This window comes from Xyrauchen texanus, chromosome 18 (genome assembly GCF_025860055.1).
Source record: "Xyrauchen texanus isolate HMW12.3.18 chromosome 18, RBS_HiC_50CHRs, whole genome shotgun sequence".
In the NCBI taxonomy this organism is placed as follows: domain Eukaryota; kingdom Metazoa; phylum Chordata; class Actinopteri; order Cypriniformes; family Catostomidae; genus Xyrauchen; species Xyrauchen texanus.
In genome coordinates this window covers 29,400,522-29,421,206 of record NC_068293.1, presented here as the reverse complement: position 1 = coordinate 29,421,206, position 20,685 = coordinate 29,400,522, and the positions used below count along the sequence as shown (strand labels likewise).

The 20,685-nt window shown below is 41.2% G+C and overlaps 2 protein-coding genes across 2 annotated transcripts in view; one reads left to right on the top strand and one right to left on the bottom strand.

Annotated features, from left to right (window-relative positions):
* LOC127658816 (sodium leak channel NALCN-like) overlaps window positions 1-20,685 on the top strand; it is a 239,088-nt gene that overhangs the window by 50,208 nt on the left and 168,195 nt on the right. The gene's annotated exons all lie outside the window — the stretch shown is intronic.
* Window positions 6,465-9,103, bottom strand: LOC127658599 (uncharacterized). The gene is made up of 7 exons (XM_052147975.1): window positions 8,542-9,103; window positions 8,088-8,184; window positions 7,819-7,971; window positions 7,471-7,599; window positions 7,204-7,390; window positions 6,734-6,983; window positions 6,465-6,590 (listed from the first exon to the last, which is right to left on the bottom strand). Exons 1-5 carry the CDS (start codon window positions 8,821-8,823, stop codon window positions 7,383-7,385), a joined length of 669 nt encoding a protein of 222 aa, XP_052003935.1. The 5' UTR covers window positions 8,824-9,103; the 3' UTR covers window positions 6,465-6,590; window positions 6,734-6,983; window positions 7,204-7,382.

The window sequence follows — 20,685 nt, the reverse complement described above, 5'->3', positions numbered from 1 at the left end:
CTATTTAACACACACACACACACACACACACACACACACACACACACAAAGAAAGAAAGATCCCCCATTTAGCCTTAACAGACTGTAGGGGCAAGTGCCGTTAGCGAGCACCTATGAAGGCCGGAAAGGTACACGTGGGGGTGGGTGGCCAGCACCACGCCCGACCGCCTTTGTCTCCCCAGTGGCGATGTTTTACACACCGCACCAGGTACTCATTTTAGGCTGAGTCGACCTAGGGGAGGCCCGGGACCGGTTCAGATAATCGTTCCAGCGCACACACACACATGTTGTGTTTCCATGTTTTATGGGGACTTTCCATAGACATAATGGTTTTTATACTGTACAAACTTTATATTCTATCCCCTAAACCTAACCCTACCCCTAAACCTAACCCTCACAGAAAACTTTCTGCATTTTTACATTTTCAAAAAACATAATTTAGTATGATTTATAAGCTGTTTTCCTCATGGGGACCGACAAAATGTCCCCACAAGGTCAAAAATTTCGGGTTTTACTATCCTTATGGGGACATTTGGTCCCCACAAAGTGATAAATACACGCTCACACACACACACACACACACACACACATATATACATGCACCAATCAGCCATATAATTAAAACCACCTGCATCATATTGTGTAGGTCCCCCTTGTGCCACCAAAACAGCACCAACACGCATCTCAGAATAGCATTCTGAGATGCTATTCTTCTCACCACAATTGTACAGGGCGGTTATCTGAGTTACTGTAGACTTTGTCAGTTCGGATTCTGATGTTTGATGTGAACATTAACTGAAGATCCAGATCTGTATCTCTCTGATTTTATGCACTGCACTGCTGCCACACATTGGCTGATTAGATAATCACATGGATGATTGTTGGTGCCATATGGGCTGGTTTGTCATTCTAGAAGTTTCTTAAGTTGTGGTAACCATAGCATAAGCTGAATAATTGACTCCGGCCTGTTGAAGGCGTAACGGTCATTCCGCTGCACATCGTGACCACATTACCACCTCGGTTGTGTATTATTTTTCAATAATTCAACGGTTCATTGTCAATTATTCCTTACTTAATGTGCCAACAACAAACTGCCTGGTTGGCTTTAAACATTTTGTCATTATGGAAGTGCAAATAAATTATGAATTGTGTTCAAAAGTTGAATGGAATGGAAGGGAGAGAGAACTGAGTTTACATACAGTATGTTTACATGCATTTTTAACTTATAATGCATCACACAATCTTTGCTTAAATTTGATGGTATAATCATGGTGAAACACTTAACAACTTGTTGTCAATGAACTATTGTGACTTAAGGCCTGAGTATACTTTGGTAGTACACCACTATACCACAGTATGCGTGATGCAAATTTCATCATCAGCACTGTGGGAAGGCCAACCAGTTGGAGTGGAAAAAAAGGAAATGACGTGCTGTACAAAAAAGTTGATGCAAAATCCAAAATGGTGTTTTATTGGAGAGTGCTGAAATATTTACAGTGCAGGAGAAACAAAAATAAATAAAAACTGTACAAAACGAAAAGAAAACAGCAACAATGTGCTAATTTTGGCTAAACCAAATGGCCCAACGTTCACAAGACTGCTTACTATATAAGTTCACAATCAAAAGTGCTATCCTTTAAGCCAGCAAGCTTATTTATAGGCTGTAGCCCCGCCTATAGGGCATACCAACCAGAGGTACAAAACTAAAACGTTTGTAACAATCAATTTAAATAATATAAACACCCAACACAACACTTAAACCTTCCAAACAACTAAAACAATAACCATTAACAGAAAAAGAGTTTAACAACAAAGTATATGACAAACACAACTGTTTCCAAATCCCCCCTCCTCTGACATCACACCCAAAATGGTATCTTCCACAGGAAGTGATGTGGCTGTTGCTTTAAAAAAACAGTTTAACCTGGATTATGGGTTTGGTTGTACAGAGTGTGAACCCGGGAAGTTTAACTGCAATAAGGTTTGTGGAAAATATGTGGGAAAATAAAGGTAATTATCATATAAATTATTGCGTGTTCTGGCATTCTGTTCATTTAGGAAAATAATGACAAACTTTAAGAAAAACTATAGAGTTGCAAACTTTAACAAAACACAGCACTGACAAACTTTGGACTGAACAAAGCAAAAGATCCATAACACGTTCCTGATGTGTACACAGATGTAAATATTGCCGGCAATGCACAGTATCCGTGAAATGGGTGTATGTTTGTAAGTCCAAGTTTATAGAGTCACTAGGTTAACCTGTGACAAGCACTGTCCGTGCGGCCCAGAATTTCTTGACCCGTGGACAAGTCTGCATTCACTGGCTATTGACTGTAATGAAAGAGTATCACAAAGCAGCTATAGCAAGTCTGCATTCACCGGCTATTGACTGTATTGAAAGAGTATCACAAAGCAGCTATAGCGGGTATTTGTCAAACGCATTCATATTCGATTGCAGTCAGAACCGTATACTAAAAGTCAATGTGGTCGGCTGGGTGCGATCCAGTCTGGAGTGCAGAAAAACGAACTATACCCAGGCCTTAAAAGTGTCCATGGTAGAAAGCGTTTCAAAAAATGTTGTGCAAGCTAAAAATACTGAGACCAAAGACTGACATTTAATAAAATTTCTGGGGCCAGGTTTCCATGAGGAGGCCCCATCAAGTAAAGGAAAGCTATTGTATTTCCTCAGAAAGGGGCAGAGGTTGCATGGGTAGGATGCAGGTGAATGAGAGAGCGAACACAGCAAGTGGGTAGAGGTGTAGTTTATCAGAGACTTCAATCACAATGGTTTTCAGCACAACAGAATGGAATGTGAACTATGATTCGTGCCATAAATGGCAGACAAATGACCACTAGCCTAGATCTGGTCAGAAAGAATGGAGACTCCTTTTAGTTTCATCCTGTAAAATGTAGGTCAGTGTCTATACTCCCACAAATGGTTATGAATGGTTACACAGTGGTCTTTAAGGGCACTTCACTTTTGAATAGATTCCCAGGTGAATCTCACAAAGAAACACACATATTTACAGGATTAAATCAGTCAGCATAGTACACGTGACATGGATAATTGTGCAGGCACAGTAATGAAACTAGAGTAGGGAATATACTGTATATATATTTTTATTGTATTTTTTTATTTTTGTAAACCACATAGTAAAGATTTAATGGTATACAATTTCATATCACGATTATCGTGACCAAAACTATCACAGTTATCAGTATTATCATGGTATTGTTAAAATGTGCTGCAAATGTACAAAAAGTACTGATACACACACACTGAAATCATTTAAACATCAATCATTTTATATTTGAAAATCAACAAACAATAATTAAATTTAGTAAACAAGGGAATATCAAATTAAGTATAATAATTATAATAATAATTACTATTATTATTGGTGTGGTTTTATTATTATTATTTTTATTATCTTACACATTTTAAATGATCAAAATATGCTGGTTGGGTGACTAAACTACACAACATGTTATTACATAGCTCTCTGAAATCCTTGATTCTGGTCGCTCATCCTGAAACTCCGGCTTCTTTCATGTCTCATGCTCTCTCCTTTCATACAAACACAACTGGTGCCATCGTGGGTCTCTCTTATAGTTATAGATTGTACTGAAAATGAAATCGGAGGACTTCAGTATTTGTATTGGCCGATTGTTTTGTAAACTGCAACGGATTATATAATAATTAAAGAACAGGTAAAAGTTTAACATTTTCATCTCAAATCATGATTTCATGTACCCATAATTATTTGAAAAGCTGTGTATTAGTGGTATGAATGTACATCACTTAACTGTTGCACGTATTTGTTATTTGTTACTACATTTCCTGCCAAGGATATTTTGTTAAAAAGTTGTAGCCCATCAAAATAAAGCTGATGGAAATGCAAATTATAAAAATTATTTCACAAGTGTTGACATAATATTTTTGTGTTTACCTCGTTTGCGTTAACTTCAGATGTTTTTTTAAATGAAAAAATGCCAAAAATTTCGTTAAATGGCATTAACGCAAAAATGCAGTGTCACATGAATTTACCCCAATCTTTAGCCTGTGTTAATCATGACGACAAGGTATACATCCTTGAAAGCTAATTATTGTACTTGATTATGGATTTTTTTTAATGGCATATAGATCCAATGCTGCAAACATGACACTTCCAGGAGTGTCAACACAAATCTCTTATGTCATGCACATCGACAAGTGCACGGAGAACAACTGAATGGCCACTGTTTGTGATGAATTTAATTGCGGCAGCCATCCGTTTATTTAGGTAAATGATCACCTGCGCGCTGTCCATACCTGGTATGAGGCGGCGGGGGCCCGACTTTCCTGATGGAAGAGACAGTTACAAACAGGTTAGTTCCAGGAAGAAAGGTTAAATTTTATATAAAACAATAAATGTATATAAAAAATATGGAATAATTGATTAAAAACCAATGTATCCTCCACTTCAACATACATGTGCACTACCTGTCTTTCAGCGCTTATAGACACCTTGCATATCGTAATGTCGTTAGGTGGTGTTGGGGGTACCTTGGCCAAAATGTTCGGGTGGTCATACCTTCTTGTGTTGTGACACGGATCAGGGAAGAGTTTCCTGAAGAAGGACCATACAGAGGTTTCCTTCCCCCACTGCATTGAATATTTTTTTAATAATATAAAAAAAAGAAAAAAAAATTATAAAGAAGCATTTTTAACTGGAGTTACACACTACACAAATAATAAAAAAAAAATTTAAATCAGCTACAAAACTCAAAATGAATATGTGCTGTAAGGGGTATACAGTCAAAGACCCAGAACCAGATATGAAGAATGAAGACCCAGAGTCAGAATTATAATTAAAGAAAAGTTTTACTGAAGATAGTTTGCAGTTTCATCAGCAGAAGTCAGCTTCAAGACTCACACAGGAGTTCGTAGGCCGCCCCCTTACAGTTACAAAGATCACAGCAGTTATACCATCTCCAAGGTCTAAGCTTGGTCATTGCTTACAGGTTGAATGATTCTCATTGGCTAAGAAATAGATAAACACAGTAATTTTCCACACATATACAGATAGACGGACAACTCAGTCAATCTCCAATAATGCCAGTGGTTCCTTAACCTGTAACTAGGGCTGGGCGATATGGCCCAATCGGCCTGATGGGGCGCGCGATATTCCGACCCGGCCCCGCCCCCCTCCGCTCCACATTCCTCCCGGCGTTATCTCAGGTCGGGGTGCCACCGGCATGACTTACACCCCCCTATCCCTGGGGCGGGGTGTATCTCGCGTGGTCATCCCCGCCTTCCTCGCCCTGGGAGAAGACGGAAGGGGACAAACAACAACAAACTAGGCGAGGGAAAAGTCCAACACGGTGCGAAAGGGGGAGAGAGAGAGGAGAGAGAGAAAAAGCTCACTCACCGGTTCTCTGATGTACTGTCGCGTGGTCCTCGAACACTCCTCCACACTCAGGCGGACGACAGCCGCTCCAACCCCGGGCGAATCGGAGTGAAACCGTCGACCCCCAGCGGGTAGAACGCGCCTCCGCTTTTCTGGCGGCAAATGGGGACACTCCTCCGGCCCTTGCAGCGGCTCTACCGCTCCGGGCGGTCGTAGAGTTTCTTCCCTCCTCCCCCCGCGGACGGCGGTCTTCTCTCGACCCCTCCGCGTCTCTGGGGATGGCAGGGCACTCCTCCACCCCCGGCAGCGGCTCCCTCGCTCCAGGCGGTCGGGGTATCCAGTCCCCACTTGCCCCGTGGACGACGGCCGTACCCCGCATCTGGGTGGTCGGGCTACTCCGTCACCCGGCAGATGGCAGCGACGCTCCCCTGGGTGCGGAGGGTCCTCCTTCCCGGGTTTCAGCACCAATGTAAAACAGTTAAAGGATGGGCAAGGAGGCGACGAGAACCGGCTTGTCAACATAAATAATAATTTAATAAGAAACTTAAAACACAACATAAACAAACACACATGCGGACATGCCCGTAATTCTCTCTCTCTCGAACAATCGTCACCGGCCGCCTTTATCCCTCGCGCGCCTCATCAGGCCGATTGGGGACCGGGCGCGCAATATTCCGACCCGGCCCCGCCCCCCTCCGCTCCGCAATATTATATATTTTTTCTGAGATAACTCAGACAAGTATAAGTTACCTGTGGTAGGATTGCTCTTCAGAGCTCTCACTGTAAATTATCCATGCTTGAATTTTGGGAAAACTATTGAGTATCGCAGATCACCAGCTGCAGTGGATGCCTGTGATCTGCCTGCATTTTCATTATAATGCATCGCAGCAAGCTGTAGTCTGAAAGGGAAAAAATACATGAATCAATATTATAATGAAACGATCTCTAACATGACTTAAGATAACTATAAGTTACAAATGTGTTTTTACAGGTTACAAAATAATAGTGTATTTAGTAAGCAGCACTAAATGTGTAATCCATTATGTATAAACACCACATTTTTGGCTGAGAACTTCAGAATGAGGCTGTGGAAACACTCGATTCCAGAGGTGTGGTATTCTGGACTAATTTTGAGCATGTCTTTAAGACGATGTGGTGACAACAAAATTGCTGTGAATTTTTCACATGCTGCTGTGCCTAAACAAAAGATTTAAGGTTCTTAATACAACAGTTAATCACAGTGTTTTATAATTTGGATTAACTTTTGACTTGATGTAATGTCAGTATAAATCTAGAGAGTGACGCAACTGCAAAATAAAATACAGCTTATCTGTACTTACTTGGTTTGAGCCAGTGTCTTGTCTGATCACCAACCAGAGGCTCGTGAAGACAAGAAGGAAACAGGGTGTTTTCGTGGCAGTGGATGTTCTGAATATGGTTTGCTACAGAGCTCCACTTGGCCACTACCTCCTCCCCAGATGTTGATGTGGTCGCAGACCAATAAAGGTGATTGACCACACTCTATCTCCACAGCCCCACGTCCTGCAGTCCCTTACCCTTACTAAGGGCATCCATTTTTTTTATCAAGCCCTGAACACAAAGAATAATAAAACAATTACTGTAATCAGTGTTTCCCACTGCACTTTATAGACCAAGGTGGTGGACTAACATTCAGTATAGGCTATATGATAAAAATAAGTTGTGATATATATTAACCTTTTTGTGGCATCTTAAAAAGTTCACTTTGTGCAATCTTCCCGTATGATTGTCTACCACTTTAACTGAAAAATGTTCTGTTAGAAATACTAACCTTTTCCCATATGCCAAGGGTCGAAGAAGTGTCTAATGTCCTTTTTTTGCTCCCTCATAAACTTCTCTACCCCTGTGTGACGATCAGTCACCAAAGACTGGACCACAACACCTCTTTCCTCAAGAAGAGACAGGCTTCTTTCAAATCCCTCCTTCTCCATTCTTTGGCTGTTTCCAACTTCATTGCTCTGCAAACACAAATACTTAGATCAATGCACAGTATATAGTAATTCACATAACAAAATGTTTTCATTGTGTAGTTGTTTACCTGGACTAGTTGGATGTCTATGACCCTGTTGGCTTTGAGGTCCATCATGGTGTAGCTGCCATATTTTGCTGAATGTCCTACAATTGTGTTGTTTGCACAAAGCCAACGTCAACAAAGCCTGACCGCAGTCTAATAAATGAGATATATATATATATATATATATATATATATATATATATATATATATATATATATATATATATATATATTATTTATTAGGGTGTAACGATACATGTATTCGTATTGAACAGTAACGTTAATTGCTAAATTAGAACATTCAAATATAGCCTAACTGAAAAACCTAACGGGACTAAACGCATTACATTGTACTGTTCATGGTGCTCTCACTTCCATCTTGATGGCAGCTGGAGTCATCAGTGGACACCTCACATCTTTTCCTCTTTATTGGTGTAGAGGTTGCCCCGGGACAGTCAGAGAAAGGCTCCATCAGTGTGCCTGTGTCACACGACACACTCCTGTTAGGCATTCTGGCCTGGGTGGCTGCACAAATTAATAATAGATTTGTTATCAATAAGCAGCGAAAGTACCAAACAAAATTATATAATCTTAACTATATGATGAAAAACATTCAAAAGCTCCATAGTATTCAAAATCACCTTTGCTTCTCCTCATTGGCTTCATGTTAGCCTGCACACCTGCAGATCTGGAGCTGACTGGTTCAGTCTGGCACCCAATGTCTCTGGTCATAGTAGGCTAAAAAAAAAATGTGTTATGGTTTACAATTACGGTCTTATATTCAGTAATTTTAGAGATTTTAAAATGTTTATAAATAGTATTAGATAACGTTAATTAACTCACAAACTTCTGAGGTAATTTTCTCCAGGAGTATTACTATTGTTATTATTATTCCTCACACGGTCGCAAGACGACATGTACATGAATCTGATTAGTTTTATCGAGTTGATGTCAATAGCGCGCGCTCTGTAGGCATATTCATATTTTGCCGCTATGTGAAAAAATCCAGCAAAATGCGCCGGCGCGTTTGTCGACCCCAGAGGATTAACTTTAGCCTAACCATAAATTGTGATTCAAATATATATGATCACTCACCTCAAGACGCCAGTGCGGTGGTGGAGTCCATGCAGGAGGAGCAGCGTTTGGCACTGCGTCGCTTTTCAGCGCGAGCTGTTTGGAGAAGCCCATTTCCACCTCCATTGCGTTGGAGAAGCAATCCCGCGTAAAATGCAGTTTGCACCCTCCTCCAGCTCTAGGCGGGAACTCGCGGTCTTCCAGGCCAAGGACATGCAACCACTGGCGCCTAATTTCCAAGTCTGGAAAGCTATACAGTCCAGCAGTGCTGTTGCAACCAGCAACACTACACCAACGTACCATCCTGACCACTGTACTAAATACAGATATTCTATGCTAACTTGAAGCTATCCTAACTGACGCAATACTATGCTACTAACTAACTATGCTTCTAACAATACTACACTAACAAATATGCTAATTAACTACCTAGGCTACACAAAATAAACAGTGGTTTTGACAAAACGAGATGGTTTTTATACTGCCATGGGCGTGGTAGCTCGTACCAAGGGTGTGGCAAGCTGGAACCTGCTTACATCAGCTCTCACCGCTTACGTCATGAACTACCGCAAACAGCCAATAGGAAAATTCAACTGCAGTAGCCACCGTTCAACCTGAAGAGGGCAGCACTCTAAAAGGAACTATAAAAAAAAAAGGAACTCAGACGTTTTTACACCATATATTGTAGAATTAAAACACTTTATACACAAATGTCAAAAAAATTACTTGAATCAATGACCAGTACTAATAAAGCCCCATTCTTACTGATCATTAACTAAAAAAAGTTGGTTTAGGGTTTAGTTACCCTTTAAGGGCAGATTTATTTTGCGATAAACTAAAACGTATGCGACAAAGTGATTTTATTTTATGCATGACGTCATCACGCACACCATTTTTATCACTAAATGTCCATCTGAATCGAAACAGGCAGAAGACGCCAAACTTTTTTATTTTTTTACGCATTTTCACTAAAATAGCTTGGAAAGTGGATGGAAACTAGGCTATTGTCTTGTTTTCTTCGTTTGTCTTGGCTCACAGCAATGCACTAGCTAGGAACTTTTTCTTTGCAGAACCTTGTGTTTTTTACAAGTGAGTTAAGAAATTATTTCAACCCAATTTAATATTGTGTCCAACTATTTACTTTTTCTCATACTTTTCCCCAACTCATGCACTGAGCTAAAAGTTAACTTACCTGCCTTTGAAGAGCCTGCACTAGCCGCTGGAATGCAAATTCCACTTTTTTCAAAGAATAGGAGGTGTTCGGGGCTCGCAAGCGTGACCCTTAGTGTCATTACATCGACACTTCTCATTCCCTCCATCAAGGAATGGAGGTTACGACAGTAATCATGACGATACCATGCATCTTACAACCAAGTAGAGTTGTCATTGTGCAGTGTGAATTGTTGAACAGAGTTTATTAAGTGAGCACACTCTCCTAGAATGTCTTTTGCAGCGCTTTGAAGTTTAATTAATTGTAATGATTTGTTTCGTTCTGATGTTTCACTGAAACATGAAAAATTATTCACTTTTGGTGTCATTTTTACCCAGAGAACACCCCCCCCTTCCCACATCCCTGTTCTATTACAAGTGTTCTTGGTGAGAGAAATATACTTTATTAACACAAAATATAATAAAAACTTGTATAAGAAATTTTATATTAAGCATACTGTACGTTAGCCTATATAGATGATACAATAGTGGCAACTAGCTTTTTTGTTTTTAATTATTATGACGATGCGTCCCATGACACCTTATTTCACTTTGGATCTGGACCCAGTAGAAAAAGTTTGGACACCCCTAGTTTAATGCATTATTACATCTGTTACCTCAGGATTAACATGAATCCATATAAATGGTCACATAATGTAAATGTTTTCCTCCATGAAACTCAAGACCTATGGTGCACATAAAAGCACCATAGAAGTTGTCCATAACACTTGTGCCTTATATTTTAGTTCTTCTGAATACATAAAATAGTGTTCTGTGAGGAACATACCAAAATGTTGGTGTTAATTTGCCTTTTTAACTATTTAAATCTGGCACGTACATGAAAGTGCCTTTGTTTACATACACGCAGCTTAGAGCGCACCTAACACCGTATAAACGCTTTTTCTCTCTTTAATTGAATAACATTTAAATTGATCAGGTTTGCAGATAAGCCCATTTCATGCTGCAAGTCTTTTTTTCTCTCTCTCTGAAACCCACCTCCACCTACCTAGATCTGCTACATGGGGATTGTTTGTTATGTCTACATGTGCAGCAGCATGTTATACATGTTTGAAGCTTTTCTTGCGTTTTGTCTAAATGTGCAACAGCAGCAGCATTTCCATATGCTTAAGTCATTATGTCTGAATATTTTCTAGCAGTAGTCTGCCAAGACCAATATACAGTACTATCAATAGGTCATACCCAAATTAACATGCTAAATCTTCCAGAGAGTTGTCATGACTAAATTACAATATGAATATTCAAACGAATTTCATAAGAAAGTTGAACTGAAACTTTTCTTGTCAAGTGTTTTAGATTTGTCTTACTGCTTACGTTTAAGACGTTTCAATTCAGACTTCAGATATGAATGTTTCAAAATGATAAAAGTTTTCTTGGAATTATTATATACTGATGTTTTCAATAAAAGATTTGCTATTTTACCTTAATAGCATAACATCAGTTGAGTCTTCTTATTACTTTACACATACCAATTAGGTCCAGTTTAAAAGTCTGTGACTAGTAGGTAGTAAAATTTTCTGTTGTACCTAGTGATCAAAACATTTTAAATAGATATAGAGTATTTTGCCTTGTTTTGACCAAAACTCAGTTTAACGTGGAAGAGGATTTTTCTCTCAACACTTCCTGCCTTGATCCACTCGTTAGGTCTTTACACCTCACTGTATTGCAAACTCTTTGTGCCACGATGATAACCCTGTTAAACAAATGTTACTGCCCATTGAGTGAAAACCTGGCTTCTGTATGCAACATTTACACCCTATGCCAAGGTTATTTAGTTAGAGGAATCCCTCCATTACCCCACCTCTGAATTTATCACACTCATTTACCCCAAAAGGAGCATTTTTCCCAGTCATTAGTGTGCCTAATCAGAAACCGCAAAAAATGGAGCTCAAGGCCCAGCCTGCCTACATCCCTAACCTAGTCACAACAACTTGAATTGTGGCTGGAAAATTCTAGAGGACAGTCAGCTTTAATTAACCAGCAGGTCCCAGACAGAGCATGAATCACCTCACTCCAGTAATAGCTTTGATAAGCAGTGGGATTTGAATACTGTAGGTCTCCCAGCTGCTATTTTGGTTCCTTTTTTCTAATTAAACTGTGGAGTGGTATTGTTTTGGTATGCACTCAGAAAGGTGTAGGAATGGAAATCTCTCGTTTTTACAAATAATGCCCCTAGCTCAGTTACCATTTATTGAAAATACCTTAGAAAAAGATAATTGTTGATTCTTAACTTTTTGAAATATAAGAACTTTTGTAACACTAGTTTGCTGATGACTATATTTGGCATGTTTAATGTACAGTACCATTAGTTGCTTCATGGTGGACACTTGTTCTCTTAAATGTGTGATGCTAATCTTTGAAAATCTTACCCCCTTCTCATTTGCACTTTTGCATATTCAGACTTGCCATAGTGCATTTGGTTATGATTCATATGAGAACCAATGCATTTGATGTCATTGACATCAAACCTTGTGCAACATGTCTTTAAACACCAAGGTTGAATATGTGCATGCACAAATGAGTAAACTATTCCTTTCATCAAGTGAGAGTGCTTTAATCGAGTAATTTGTGTGTGTTTGTGTGTCTGAATGAGATACAGAGAGAGGCACAGACAGATTATCTGCTCTGGTGGCTACAGTGAATATAATTTGATGAGAGAGAGAGAGAGAGAGAGAGAGAGAGAGAGAGAGAGAGAGAGAGAGAGAGAGAGAGAGAGATTTTTTATTTTTCAAAAAAAAATGATTTACTTAATATCAGTACAAAATATTTTTAAAACCATTTTATGAAAAAAGGGCAAAGTGAAGCTCATTTTCAATAACAGAACTCAAAGCTCCTTTATGATGCCATATTCCTTCAAAAACTGTTAGAGTTAGTAGCTTTGTAACAATAAAAATCAATATTGTGTTCTCTGTTTTGCTCAATTTGATCTTTTCTACTAATGTAAATGGCCATTTTGGCTTTACCCAAAATAAAATTTAACAATTTACACTCGTATTTCCATTTTTGAACATATTTAAAACCCAAAATAAAAGTGTCTACAGGAAACTCCTCATTAAAACAGTTAAAAAGATTTTGCAAAACATCAAATAAAGGCTTCAGCCTTAATGCATAAAAGTGTGAAAAACAGGCTCTCATTGAAAACAAAAAGGACAATCTTGACCAAGACTTGGATTTAAAACAGAAATAAAAGCATTAACTGCAATAATACCATGTAGAATACGCCATTGTAAATCTCCAGCTCTTTTATTTAACGGTGGCTTGTAAAGTGCTCTCCATTCTGGTCTAAAATTGTTACTCATCTTAAAAAACATCACACCATGGTGTACCAACTCTTCCATTTAAACCTTTTTTGTTAAAAGATTTTACACAAGCTTTATAAAAAATGTTACCACTACTTTCATGCAAATCCATATCTGTCAAGTTTTCACATTCCAAAAAAAATCCTGTGTATTCACCTAAATTTGGTGAAAGAAGCTGATTTGGAAAACTGTCTTTTTCATTTGGGATGAACTCTCCTTTACAGTAACCTTGAAACAATTTGTTTTCTTCTGCTGTAAAACCAAGCTGTAGTTTCTGTAGTACATGTGCAACAACTTGGTCCAGACAATTTTATTAAACATCCAAGTGTTGTAGTCTTGTATTTGATGAATGCTGTAGTCATTGTCCCACATGTGTCTAAAATGTCCAAACGTGAACCGTAGATCAAAGGTTCTTTCAGTAACCAGAATAAAGAAAGCGTCTTGGGTTACATGCGTAACCCTTGTTCCCTGAAAAAAGTGGAACGAGATGCTGCGCTGCTAAGCGCTACGGGGAACAACTCTAGCTGTGAACCGAGCTGAAATAGTGTGTGTAACATGTCAATGAACATTGACCGGAATTTATAGCCTCGGCTGATGTAATCATTAGATGCACCTGTGGCCAGGCTATAAATGGATACGTCACCAGGTGTCGTCAGATACGTCTTTTTGAAGAGCAGTCCTGGGACGTCCCAGTGCGGCAAAGCAGCGCAGCATCTCGTTCCGCTTTTTTCAGGGAACAAGGTTTACACATGTAACCCGAGACGTTCCCTTTACAAAAAGCTTCACTTTGATGCTGCACTGCTAAGCGCTACGGGGAACGCAATACCCACGTCGCCGCACTTGGGGCTGTCCGGACCCCTACGGTTGTGCAGTGTACTCACAAAAATGCGAGAGGTCTCAGACATGAGCTTGAGATGTCGACTCAAGAGCATAAGAGCCCGGAGTAGCATAAACATCTAAACCATTCAATTTTGATGAATGTGTGCAGAGAGAACCAGCCTGCCGCATCACAAACTTGTTTAGGCATGGGCTGAGATGTCGACTCGAGGGCATAAGAGCCCGGAGTAGCAAAGCATCTAACCCATAAAGTTCGATGAATGTGTGCGAAGAGAACCCGATCACAACACAAACTTGTCATAAAAACTGATGAATGTGAGTGGAGAGGACCAGCCTGCCGCATCACAAACTTGTTCAGGCATGAGCTGAGATGTCGACTCAAGGACATAAGAGTCCGGAGTGCAGAACATCCAAACTAGAAAAATCCAATGAATGTGTGCGGAGAGGACAACCTGCCGCATCACAAACTTAAGGCATGGGCTGAGATGTCGACTCAAGGACATAAGAGTCCGGAGTAGCAAAGCATCTAGCCCATAAAGTTCAATGAATGTGTGCGAAGGGAACCCTATCGCAACACAAACTAGTCATAAAACTGATGAATGTGAGCAGAGAGGACCAGCCTGCCGCATCACAAACTTGTCCAGACATGAGTTTTACATGCCTCTTTGAGGGCACCCCACCCACCAAGCCGTGGCAAACCGCAGTGGCCACATAGAACCTGGCAGTGGCGAGGCAAGTGCCCGCTGACAGTTCTTTCTACAGAAAATCCAGAACTGAAGCAAACTGGCAGTTAGCTGGTTCTGTAATAAGAACTTTAGTAGATGGAAACACATGCTGATGCATTTGTGTTATGAATGCGTTACTACGATCAGCCCCTCCATGGGGTTGCTGGGTGACTCGGGGAGAAGTAGAGGAGACATTGCACTATCAACAGAGGTGAAGAGGTCCTCTTCTGCCCTGTAAAATCTACCCAGATCAGTAACAAGTGGAGGGAGCCCTAGCACTTGAAATGGTCTCGATAACCTCAAGAGAAAACCCTGTGAACCTCATTCGGTACCCTTAGGGGCCAGACATGAAAGGTTTCACAATTCGGGCCAAGGATGAGAAGGTCCTCCCTGTTCGGAATCGCCCAAGGCGAGCCGTCGAGGAGTGGAATTAACTCTGAGAAACATATCCTGTTCGGCCAGCGCAGCACCATTAATAGGAGGCAAGACCCTTGCTGGTGAACATTGCCAAGACTCCCAGGAGCAGAGAAACCGGGGAAAGAAACGCATACAGACGCATTCTGGGTCATGTATGCGTCTTAACGTCCAGACCCAAGGGGGCTCGGTGATTTCAGGGAGGAGTAGAGGAGACATTGCACTGTTCATAGAGGCGAAGAGGTCCTCTTCTGCCCTAAGATCTCACCCAAACTTGTTCCAAGTGGAAAAAGCCCGGCAATTAAAAAGGTCTCGATAACCTCAGGAGAGAGCCCTGTGTCCCTCAGTTGGTACCCTTAGGGGCCAAACATGAAAGATTCCACAATTTGGGGCAGGGATGAAATATTGCCCTGTGCCTGAGATAGAAGATCCTTCCTGTTCGGAATCGCCCAAGGCGAGCCGTCGAGGGAAGAGATTAGCTCCGAGAACCAAGCCCTGTTCGGCCAGCGCGGTGCTATCAGTAAGAGGCAAAAACCCTTGCTGGCGAAATCTGGGCAACTACTACCTTAGGGTGGAGTTCTTAACTCCCCCGTTGGTATTTTGTCTGGACCTTAAATCTGCTCCCATATACGGGCATCCAGGGATATAACTGACCTGAGTGACAGGAGCTTGCCCTGGGCCCTAAGGAGAACCCAACGTGTCAGAAATACAGCTGACAAGAACGTGGGTCTCCTTGATGATTTATGTAAGAGGCACCCGCACCAAGACATAGCAGCCTCAGGAGGAGGTATTTCAGGACCAGAAATACAGCCATCAACCCAAGACCGTGACTGTGACAACCGAGCTGACGACCCTCCTATCCCCTTAAGCTGGACGACCACTTAAGGCCGCTACCCCGCCCATCTGGGAGGCGTCTGTCGTTAGCAGCCTGCGACAACAAGATGCACCTAGAGTGGGAACGAAGCCTGAGGCGCGTAACCCTATTTAGCCTAGGGGTTTTGGCCCTTGGAAGAAATCCCCTGGCTTTTGGCCACAACAAAAACGGTCTCATGAGCAGAAGGTCCAGAGGGATCACCGTGGACACGTTCGCCCTGAGACCTGGAAATCATTGATACTGATAACAGTGCAACCTTGACCTAGCCTGACTTTGCTCAGGGTGATCTGAATGGACTCAATACTAGCGGGAGACAGTTGTGCCCACATTGTGATTGAACTCCATACGATGCCCCGATAAACAGTGTTCTGAGTGGGAGAGAGGACGCTTTTCTTGGCGTTGAGCCTCAACCCCAGAGAAACAGATGAGCTAAGACGATGTGCTGAACTGCCAGTTCCTGGAACTGCGCTAGGATCAGCCAGTCGGCTACATAATTCAGAATGCAGATGCCCCGGAGTCGTAAGGAGCCAGCGCTACATCATGCATTGTGAATGTGCGGGTAAAAAGGGCTAGGCTGAGTGAAAGAACCTGACCCTGGAAGACTTCACCCCCGGAAGTGAACCTCAGGAACTTTCCATGTTGTGGCAGAACTTCTAAATGAAGTATAGAAGTGCGTCATAAGATCGATGGTGACCAGCCAAATGAGTTGTAGGGCTTGAGACACGACCGTCTTGACAGGCATCATCTTGGACTTGAACACCCACGGGTAGTTCAAGCTTTAAGATCTAAGCCAGACGCCACCCCTCACTCTCCATGGGAAACGGGAAGTATTTAGTGTAATAACCTAACTCTCTCTCTGGAAGGGGAATACCATGGCCCCTTTAACCAGGAGATTGAGTTTTTTTTGTTTTTACAAAAAAAGAAATCCGGTTTACGGTAGTGAGAACACGCCGTTGAAACACGGAAAAGCGGCGAGTGAATTAAATCCTGACACCCTTATAAGACCCACAGAAAAGGATATATCCGGCAGAAGTTTCCACGCTGCCAGGATCTCTGAGATGGGTATTATATTTTAACACTTCCTGTTGAGGGGTTGTCGGGTGTTTCGCATCCTGAATAAAATGCAGGAACAGCAAAAACACCCAATTTTGACGGAAGCCTCTGCAACCCGAAACACCAAGAGGTGGCGGGAATGGAGGGGCTTCGAGGGGGTACCGGGAGGGGTGAAGTGAAGCACGCGCCCCGTCCCGAGGGGAGCTACCCCCTAATCTAGGCGCAAGACCGTCAGGGTTTTCTCTTGGGCCTTGCTTCGGGGGCTGGCGAGGGCGGCGAGACTGCCCCAATCCCTGGGAGGAGGAGCACGACTCGCCACGCTTTGCTTTTGAGCCTCCCTTCAGTCAGGACCGAGGCGGGTCTGAGGCTTGCTCGTCAAGAGCAGGGCCCACACTCAGGTCATCCAGGAGGTCAGCCTGGTACGCCTGTAAAACAGCATAGTGTGCAGAGCAGCACCAGCCTGACCTGCTGCTTGATAAGCCCTTTCCACTAAAGTGGAGGTTGTCCTACAAGGCTTTGAGGGGAGAGAGGGCTTCTTAAGTGACTATGCCGAGCCCGGCGTGAGATAGCCCGCAAGCGTCTCTTCGACCGGCGGCATCACTGAATACCCCCGTGCCTCAGCACACACGATAGTCGAATATAATGACGTCGAGGGTATGTGAACACGGGAAGAAAATATATATATATATATATATTATTATTTTTTACAATTTTTTTTTAGGGGTTCTCCATGAGCGAAAAAGCTCATGGAGGTTATTAAAGAAGGGAAGGGACCCATGAGGCGTTCCCTTTCTTCGACTGGAAGATAAAATCTATCTCCTAATTTGGAGGGTTTGGGGGTCTCTTTTTGGCGTGGCCAGTCCAATCTGGCAACCGCACGAGTAACAACATCGAGCAATTCCTCCGTAGATTTTCTATCGCGGACGGAAAGCTCGGAGGCGGGAAGAGAATCACGATCCACCTCGTGATCCGAAGAAGCGTCGGAACGCGCTTCGAGATGTGAAGGACCAGCTGGGTTTGGGGAGAAAGTGAGAGAAAGGGAACAACCCGTCTCTTGCTCCTCAGCCAAATCCATGCAAGAGCCCCACCCGAACGATTTATTTTTTTTTTTCGTGAGTGCTGACTCCTGGAAGCAAGCGAGGTGAGCACGACGCACTCTGCCTGTTAAAGCAAATCGCAGTGCTCGCACCCGCCCTGCTGCAACGCGAGAGCAGCGTGCTCTTACCCCCAAACAAGCAGCAAAAACTGATGTGTGTCGTCTTCAGCTATAGAGCGAGAAGAGGGGAACATGCACCATTTGCGGCTTTCAGTCATTCTCTCTTTTTTTTCTTTCTTTTTTAGAAAAAAAAAAAAAAAAAAATATATATATATATATAATATTTTCTAAACAGAAGAGAAAAGAGAACAACGTTCACTGCACACTGCCTAACTGATTCTAACTTCTAACAGAGGAAAGAAAGTTTTGACAGGGTTTGTGAAACACACAGAAACAGAATCGCTCTGAAAAAAAGAGTTTCTGATGACACCTGGTGACGTATCCATTTATAGCCTGGCCACAGGTGCATCTAATGATTACTTCAGCCGAGGCTATAAATTCCGGTCGATGTTCATTGACGTGTTACACACACTATTTCAGCTCAGTTCACAGCTAGAGTTGTTCCCCGTAGCGCTTAGCAGCGCAGCATCAAAGTGAAGCTTTTTGTAAAGGGAATGTAGAATCAGTCCTTTTCACTTGAAAGAGGGCCCATACTTTAAAAAGATTCCTTTAAAAACCTGACATCCTGGACGTGTTTATTTTTTTGGGATCTAAAAAGAACAATTTTTTATCCGGACACAGTCCTTCAGCAGTCTTTAAAATCATACTGGTCACTGGTCTCCAGCTTAAGTTCTCTGGCCCAGTGAGAAATTGCTGTATGAATTGCAGCTGAAAAGCTGCAGTCCTACTTTGCAAATCTACCAGTCCTTGCCCTCCTTCTTCTTTTGGTAAATACAATACATTATGAGGTATCCAATGCATTTTTTTTCCATAAAAAAGTATTTTAAAAGAGACTGAATTTTTGCAGCAACTATGCTGCAAATCAATACAGTGGTGGATCAATACAAGCCAGTCGGTGCCATAAAGAAGAAGCCACCAAATTATTAATAATCAGAGTGCATCCTCTATATGATAAATTCTTAACAATCTATGTCCATTTCATGAGGTGACCTTTAAGTTTTTCAATTATTCCCTCTCAGTTTTTTTTAAACAATTGTGTCATCTCCTAAAAACACTCCTAAATACCTTAAACCATCTTTTTTCCAACTTAAACCCTTTGGGAGAATTGGTATAACTTTTTTCCACTTTCCTACTAACACTGCTTCGCTTTTATCCCAGTTAATTCTTGCTGAAGAAATAGATCCACATTTTCTCAATGTTTTTAACAAAAAAAAATGATGTGGATTTATTATTAAGTATTATGATAACGTCATCAGCGTATGCTGATAATCAAAAAGTGCTTGTACAGGCTTGTAAAGATACCCCTTCTAAAATTCTTCTAAATTTCTTCTTACCCCACAAGATACTTTGAAAGGAGCACATAAGCCACCATTAATTTTCAGTAAACTCTCAATGTCATTGTATAATATTTTAATATAACCTATAAAATCAAAACTAAAACCAAAAACTTGTAAAGTTTTCCACAGATAGTCATGTTCTACACGATCAAATGCTTTTTCCTGATCTAAGGAAATCAAACCCATATCTACACCCATCATTTTAGAAACATCAAATAAATCTCTTATCAAATGGATATTATCAAAAATGTATCTTCCAGGTACACAGTAGGACTGACTAGAGTGAATTACTTCCTCCAAAACCCTTCCTAATCTGGTAGCTAACACTTTTGAGAGCAATTTATAATCACAGCACAATAAAGATACAGGTCGCCAGTTCTTTATGTCTCTCACATCACCTTTTTTTGGCAAAAGGGTAAGGACCGCTCATCTACAACTCAGCGGCAGAAGTCCTCTGACTAGACTGTCACTGAGAATTTCCAGCAGATCCTCCCCTACCACAGGCCAAAAGGCTTAATAGAACTCAACTGGGATTCCATCTATCCCTGGAGCCTTGCCATTCTCCATACTTTGGAGAGCTTCAGGCAGTTCTCCCGGGCCTATGGCTTTCTATGGAGTGCTGCATTAGAGACTTCAGAGACCTTTGGCAGCTCTTCAAAAAAAAAAAAAACTGTTCAACAACCCAATCTTTCTTGTGCTCACAACTATAAACATTTTCATAAAATCTGATTGCTCTTTTCCAAATTTCAATAGGATCTGATACAAGTGAACCGGTCTCAGAAAATAAAGAATGTATAAAGCATTTTCTAGACTAAAGAAGAATTTTGACGGAACATCCATCTGGTCTATATCTTTAAATCATGATTGAACTAGCGCCCCCTGTGCTTTCACTCTTTGTATGTCAGACAAAACAGAAAAAAAAAAAAAAAGGGATTCAATATGTGTTTGATTTCCATTTGACTGTGCCATTTCTTGGAATTTGAGAATTTCATCTTCTAAAACTTAGAATTAATCATATCAGATTAACATAATCATATTAATCTGATATTGTGGGTGTACTGTTGACATAATTGCTTAATTTGTATTTTACCAAAACCATTTTTGCAAAGAAATTTAAAGTATCTTTAAACTGTGCATCACTAAGTAAATTTGTATTAAAATGCCAATAAGCACATTTTGGCTT

Coding starts and splice junctions, on each gene's coding strand:
- LOC127658599 (XM_052147975.1), bottom strand. CDS start 8,823: ATGGTACGTTGGTGTAGTGTTGCTGGTTGCAACAGCACTGCTGGACTG. Junction 8,185..8,541: donor CACCGCACTGGCGTCTTGAG/GTGAGTGATCAT, acceptor TTTTTTTTTTAG/CCTACTATGACCAGAGACAT. Junction 7,600..7,818: donor CAGCTGCCATCAAGATGGAA/GTGAGAGCACCA, acceptor CTCATTTATTAG/ACTGCGGTCAGGCTTTGTTG.